At 36.6% G+C, this 8010-nt stretch overlaps 1 protein-coding gene across 1 annotated transcript in view; it reads left to right on the forward strand.

The window, feature by feature from the left end:
- The window catches only part of LOC133636058 (ceramide synthase 2-like), a 51881-nt gene that overhangs the window by 23966 nt on the left and 19905 nt on the right, over positions 1–8010 (forward strand). Inside the window, exons 4-6 of the mRNA XM_062029675.1 lie at positions 854–972; positions 6562–6619; positions 6717–6767. Coding sequence (XP_061885659.1) covers positions 854–972; positions 6562–6619; positions 6717–6767 — 228 coding nt within the window. The remainder of the gene's footprint in view (positions 1–853; positions 973–6561; positions 6620–6716; positions 6768–8010) is intronic.

An 8010-nucleotide genomic window follows, 5' to 3' on the forward strand; every position in this document is an offset into this window, starting at 1 on the left:
CATGGCTGAAAAGCACAAGAAGGACAACTTATTGCAAAATAAATCATTGTTCACAAAGATGAACACGGCTGTCATGTCCATCATTGGTGGTCCAGAGAACCCGGAGGAGCAAGACCTCCACAGGCATTACAAACAGGAAGTAGATTTTCAACCCGCAATACCTGCAGTGAGCGAACTTGTCCAAAAGACACATCATTTCGGTCGTCTGCCTGAGATAAATGCAAACTATTGAACACAAAACATTATGGGCATTAGCGAAAACAAATTCATAATTTAGCCGCTCCGCCTTATAAGCCGCAGGGTCCAAAACCTAAGGAAAAAAGTAGCGGCTTATAGTCCGGAATTTACGATCGATGTCCTCAAATGCGTTTGAATGAAACATTTGTGATGCAAGTTGGGGTTAGCTACCAAAATAGACATATACTATGTTTCTGCTCGTTTGCTGTTTAAATATGCAGGATGCTTTCTGCTAACGTGCTGCATCATCGGTGTACTGGTATTGTGGAAAGCCAGCTGTGTTGGACAGCGCATATATTTCACCTCGTTTTTGTCTTTTGTAGTTTGAAATGATTACAAAACTTTTGACAGGTTCTCTTTGTGTTCTTTGGGTCTCTTGCTCGCTTTCCTTTGGCCATGTTTTTTTTTTTTCCTCTCACTTTTTGCCTGTTTGCCGCCACACGCTCACACAGGCCACGCACCACCGCTCTCATGTGTGCTCTCAGTGCGGCCTGGTATTTGTTATTATTTATTAGTTACAGCGATAAAATGCGATTACATTTTTTTTTCTATCGGAAATAATCAATGAAGCGCTGCAGCCCTACGTGTGATAACGGTCAGTGTTGCATCATTGCAGGTTTCAGTGGTGAACCTTTGCAAGCAGACAGGCTGCTCGGAAAGACAAGTGCAGCGATGGTTTAGAAGACGGAGGAATCAGGACAGGCCCAGCTTGCTGAAGAAGTTTCGAGAGGCCAGGTAAACACACACAAACACACACGCACACACACGTTCATAGACATACAACATGTGGCATGTTACCACAACGCAACAGTGGCGCTTGAAACAGCTGCCATTCATGTGTCACTCCTGATACTGTACGAGCACATTTCTGTAGGCAAAAGAAGACCTCTATTTTTAGCCTGCACATGCTACAGTGCATCTCTGCCTTTTGCCCCAACTCTTCATACACACACACACACACGCACACACACATTCTTGTATTCGTTACCTTCTTGAGACCTCCGAAAAATGCCTACCGCTTTAGGACTGCCCTTTCTAGATATATAAAGATTTGTATTTACAACATTAATAATATATACATACTATGCAAATATAAAAAACTTGTTGTGAAAAATGAGTTGGAATTTCACAAGAAAACGGTCACAATTTAATAAGAAAAACTTAGAATTTGTGCAATATTATGATAAAAGTCGTAATTTTACTCAATAACAGTCGCAATTTTACAAGAAAAGCTTAACATTTTGGCAATTTTATGAAAAGAGTCGTAAATTTACTTGACAAAAGTCACAATTTTATAAGAAAACTTTAAAATTTGGGCAATATTATAATAATAATCGAAATTTTACTTGGCATAATTATGACAAAAGTCAACTTTTTACTAAAAAAAATCACTGTTTTACAAGAACACCAAAACAATTGGCAATATTGTGATAAAAGTCAGAATTTTATGTGACAAATGTCACCATTTTGCATTAAAAGTAATAATTTTACGTAAAAAAGTTATAATTTTACGAGAAAATATTGCAATATTACAGAAAGAAGATGAGAAATTGTTCCCAATTTTATAAGAAAAAAGTCGACACATTGTGAGAAAAACACTGCTTTTAGTTAATTTATTTATTTATTTGTTTGTGTTTGTAATTGGTTTTTAATCATTATATATAGCGGTATAGCTCGGTTGGTAGAGCAGCCGTGCCAGCAACTTGAGGGTTGCAGGTTCGATCCCCGCTTCCGCCATCCTAGTCACTGCCGTTGTGTCCTTGGGCAAGACACTTTACCCACCTGCTCCCAGTGCCACCCACACTGGTTTAAATGTAACTTAGATATTGGGTTTCACAATGTAAAGCGTTTTGAGTCACTTGAGAAAAAGCGCTATATAAATGTAATTCACTTCACTTCACTTCATTTACTTCAAGTTGTTACAGTATGTCTCTGTATACATATTTATTTTTTTTATTTTTATTTTGGCCGAAAGGGGCGCCTTTCAATTTCTTACACACACTTGTTATTTCATATGTTGACCAGAGGGGGAGCACTTTTAAAACCGAGACTTCAAATTTTCGATCTTTTCAAATTGACCACAGTCAATTTGAAAAATCCCTCCTTTTTGGGACCACCCTAATTTTGATAGATTTCACCACCAGGGATGCAAATGAGACATTCTCTATTAGATGCAATGGTTTTCCGTATTGGGACCATCATTTATGTCCTAACTTGTTCACCGCTCCTCATATGGAAGGTACTTTTCCTTGTTGATGTCTCAAGAAGGGTAGAAATACAAGAACACACACACACACACACACACGCACACACACACACACACACACACACACACTGATAACTTAATCACCATTGTTGCTTGTTTTTGTGTGTGATCATTTATGGAAACCAAGCCACAGTAAAACTAACAACTTGATCCTCTGATAAGCTTGATAAGAAAAGTAATCATTCTCAGCTCCGCTCACTCACTTGCAAAGCTGAAGTAATATTATGGCTACATTGTCACAAAAAATGAGTGCTGTGGGAATTACTTCAGAGAATTATAATAGTACAATTGTAATTGCTAGAACAAAGCTGCAGTTTCATGACAATAAATCATTTTGTGAGAATAACCTTTGGATGTTCCAAAACATATATTTTACAGGAATTAATTGTAATATTACAAGTAAATAAAGTATATCAGGAGAATTTTGTAACTCAAAAAATACTCTGTAATACTACTATTAATTAGATAGGGACGGGTTTTTTTATACCGTATACATAAATAGAGAGGGACAAGCGGTAGAAAATGGATGGATGGAATATTACAAAAATATACAAGATTAAAATCTAACTTTAGCAAGAAAATATTTTTAGATTACCAGATTAAAAATAGGAATTTTTACAAAACTATATGAGTATGAATGAAATCAGAGGATTATTAGAAAAAAAGTTTTAATATTTAAGAACCAAAATAACGTTTTATTTTATATTAACTTGAAGTTTCAAATTCTAAACATTTTATATTACATTATTAAAGATGTAAAATTGTCTGAAATATGTTTTTTACGATTAAAAGGGTAGTATTTATTTTTTATTATTTTACTAGGAAAAAATTATGTATTTTTATGACAGCAGTCTTAATACTACAATAATAACATTCTGATAAGAAACACATTTTAATCTGAAGATTAAAAGTTTTAGTTTTACAAAAAATAAAAGTATAATTGTATTTTGTATTGAGACATAAGTTTTACGTAAACAGAATTGCAGTATTACATGAATAAAGTATAGGAATATGAAAATATTTTTGTAATAAGAATGCTTCCAAATTTTAAAAAAATTATATCAGGAGAATTTTGTAATCATTGAAAAAAAGTTGTGTAAAACTACTATTAATAGATTGCAATGAACATTTTCAATTTGATTAATATTATAAAAAGGAAAATTTAATATACAAGAATAAAGTCTTACTTTTGCAAAAAAAAACATGTTTTGAATACCAGGTAAAACTCCTGAATTTTTATGAAAATAAATGAGTGTGAATGGAACCATCCATCCAAATTTTGTTTCATATTAATTCTGATTGTAATGCAAATAATGTTATTACACTACAATATTAAAGGTGTAAGAATATTTTTGTCACGAGTAAAAAATAGTAATTTCTAATATTTAGATTTAAAAAATGTTCTAATTTTATTTTAAAAACAATCTTAATATTACTTGAATAACATTGCAATATGAAGAATAAAAACTTGTAATTTGACAAAAATAAATGTGTAATTTTATTTTATATTAAGTCATAATTTTTACATTAAAAAAATTACAATACTACATGAATAAAATTGTACAGGTAAAAACACTATGAGAATTAAGATGAAATTCTACTAGGATAACATAATACATTTGACTAAAATTGTACTTTTATCATAATAGGTTTGACAGTAATCCATCCATCCATCCATTTTCTACCGCTTGTCCCTTTTGGGGTCGCGGGGGGTGCTGGAGCCTATCTCAGCTGCATTTGGGCGGAAGGCGGGGTACACCCTGGACAAGTCGCCACCTCATCGCAGGGCCAACACAGATAGACAGACAACATTCACACTCACATTCACACACTAGGGCCAATTTAGTGTTGCCAATCAACCTATCCCCAGGTGCATGTTTTTGGAGGTGGGAGGAAGCCGGAGTACCCGGAGGGAACCCACGCAGTCACAGGGAGAACATGCAAACTCCACACAGAAAGATCCCGAGCCCGGGATTGAACTCAGAACTACTCAGGACCTTCGTATTGTGAGGCACATGCATTAACCCAGGGGTCGGAAACCCAAAACGTTGAAAGAGCCATTTTGGACCAAAAATACAAAAAACAAATCTGTCTGGAGCCGCAAAAAATCGTATATAAGTCTTATAATGAAGACAACACATGACGTAAGTGTCTGTATTAGCTATATTAGCCTACTATCAAAATTACTATGTGTCACAGGCTTAAGCCAATCTTTGTTGACAGAAATGTTGAAATTTAATATTTATTCTACACATTTTTACAACATTAGAAACCATTAGTGAATCAGAGGCTACTCAGAAGATGAGATAACTCCTGGAAATTACTGGCTTTTAATGGCCAAAGGTATAGATGTGTGTGTCCAAGTTAAAGGAAACGGCAGGCTGTCTTCTTCTAATGTATGTATTACATCCATCCATCCATTTTCTACCGCTTGTCCCTTTACAATCTTTGGCAAACTGGGAAACGTTTGCTGTGGTCTGTAACAACATGGCACACAACTATCAGAAATGCAGCCAATATTACATACAGATAATGTGTCATGAGACATGCAAATATAAATTATATACAAAGAGGATAAAAGTATCGGAAAGTAAATAAGCTCAAATATACCTACAAATGAGGCACAATGATGCAATATGTACATACAGCTAGCCTAAATAGCCTGTTAGCATTGATTAGCTTGCAGTCAAGCACTAACCAAATATGCCTGATTAGCACTCCAACAAGTCAATAACGTCAACAAAGCTCACCTTTGTGCATTCACGCACAGCATAAAATGTTTAGTGGACAAAATGAGACAAAGAAGGAGTGGAAGATTTTACATGTAAACAAACTGTTGCGTCACAGTCCACACTATGGTGAGTTCAAGAACCGCCGAAATTAGTAGGACAAAACGATGTTCACCAAATACTCTCATCAGTGAAGCATACGCACAAACATATTAAACAGTGGTAGTTCTAACAATTGGGAATGTTTGTGTCATGTTTGTCCTCAAACAAAAAACATACTAAAATTTTTCCATTTTCAATCCTTTTTTAAAAATGCTCCAGGGAGCCACTAGGGCGGCACTAAAGAGCCACATGCGACTCGAGAGCCGCGGGTTGCTGACCCCCGCACTAACCCCTGTGCCACTGTGCTGCCCGTTTGACAGTAATATTACTTGGAAAAAGTCAGAATTTAATCAAAAATACATTTGTAAAATTATGAGAACAAGATTGTAAGATTATCAAAAAAGTCCCACTTTTAATTTAACAGGACCAGATGTTTTTACGAAGATTAGATCAACACATGTGGCTGTAATTATCAATATTGTTCGGCTTGTTGTGATGAATAGTCCCTTTAATCTGCCAGTAGGATGTGCGTGTTTCAGTGCGTATTATGTAATAATAATAATGAATTGCATTTGTTACGCACTTTACATTTGTTAAAATCTCAAAGTGCTACAAAGTAATAAAAATAAAAATAGAAAGTAAGAATATATAATAAAAAATTAAAATAGAAATGAATCATGACACACACTAGATAAAACAGAAACATAGATAAAGTAGAAATAAGAGCCTGAAAGCACTGGATAAAAAACAGATGTATGTATGCGTGTGTGTGTGTGTGTGTGTGCGTGCGTGTGACTGCATGCTTGTCTCGCTGTCTGTGTCATTAGCTCGGGGTGTTACAACGTCTCTGAATCGAGTGGTTGTGTGACAGCAGCACACACTAAGCAGCATTTTGTCTGCCTTATTACTGTCTTCACGGCCAATGCCCCTCACACGTTCCTCTTTGGACTGTTGTCCCCTTCGGCTGCACCTGTACTGGATGTTGAAGCGGGGGGAGGGGAGGGGGGGGGACAGTCCCCATTGTCTACCATCCCTGTGTCCTGGATGTCCTGGTTTGACATCCTACTTTTTCACATTCTTCTGTGTTGTGACTGGAGCAGGAATTTGTGTGGGCGTCCATTGTGTGTGCTTGTGAATGCATCTGTTGTCTCTCCCATTGACCGAGCAGAACGTGTGTGTGTGCGTGTGCTTGTGTGTGTGTGCGTGTGTGTGTGTGTTCTCTTGCAGTTGGAGATTTACCTTTTACCTTCTTGCTTTCATTGCTGGCCTGGCCGCCCTCATCGATGTGAGTCCCCCCACCTTAAGTTTTCAATGTCCTAATACGCATTTACTGTACGTCCCCATCTTGACTGTCCATGGACTGTCCTTATTTCATCTCCTAGAAACCATGGCTGTATGACCTGAAGGAAATGTGGCAGGGCTTTCCTGTGCTGGTATGTACATGCAAATACAGTTTTTTAATGTTCATAATGTGACGATCTGTCACTTAATTTCTGTTTGAGCTTCCTTGTTTTGTATTTACTTCCTATCAGTGCTTTTATTTTGGTTCCATCTCCTGCTTGTCCCGCTGAGCGCTGTGTTTTTTCCCTCACCTGCTGTTGATTGGCAGCCGGTCCACACCTGCTGCCAATCAGCATGTTTCTATTTATGCCTGTCTCGCGCGCTCCTCAGTGCTCGAGGATTGATTTATGTTTGTAGAACCTACATGCACGACTGCTTCCTTCTGTTTAACGATATTAAAATCCTCTTACCTGATCGCCGTTCTCCTGGTTCCTGCATCTTGGGGTCACTACAACTGCAGCCATGCGAGTTCGCAACATATAATTTATTATATTTTACTTAGTAATCAAGGATCAGACAAACGTCAAAGTAGTTATGTAAATCCAATTACCGTATTTTCCGGACTATAGAGCGCACCGGTATATAAGCCACACCCACTAAATTTTAGGTGGAACATTTTTTCCCAAATATTAGTCGCAATATTATATATATATATATATATATATATATACACACTACCGTTCAAAAGTTTGGGGTCACCCAAACAATTTTGTGGAATAGCCTTCATTTCTAAGAACAAGAATAGACTGTCGAGTTTCAGATGAAAGTTGTCTTTTTCTGGCCATTTTGAGCGTTTAATTGACCCCACAAATGTGATGCTCAAGAAAGTCAATCTGCTCAAAGGAAGGTCAGTTTTGTAGCTTCTGTAACGAGCTAAACTGTTTTCAGATGTGTGAACATGATTGCACAAGGGTTTTCTAATCATCAATTAGCCTTCTGAGCCAATGAGCAAACACATTGTACCATTAGAACACTGGAGTGATAGTTGCTGGAAATGGGCCTCTATACACCTATGTAGATATTGCACCAAAAACCAGACATTTGCAGCTAGAATAGTCATTTACCACATTAGCAATGTATAGAGTGTATTTCTTTAAAGTTAAGACTAGTTTAAAGTTATCTTCATTGAAAAGTACAGTGCTTTTCCTTCAAAAATAAGGACATTTCAATGTGACCCCAAACTTTTGAACGGTAGTGTATATGTTGTGAAATTAGTTATTTATACAGAAATAATCATTTTGTAATTGTTTATTTACACACCTTAAATGTTTCCAAAGGGTGTCTGTGACAAGGCAGTAAAACGGCTGATCAAACAAGACAGAAGTCATCGTCATG

This window comes from Entelurus aequoreus, linkage group LG20 (assembly GCF_033978785.1).
Source record: "Entelurus aequoreus isolate RoL-2023_Sb linkage group LG20, RoL_Eaeq_v1.1, whole genome shotgun sequence".
Classification (NCBI taxonomy): domain Eukaryota; kingdom Metazoa; phylum Chordata; class Actinopteri; order Syngnathiformes; family Syngnathidae; genus Entelurus; species Entelurus aequoreus.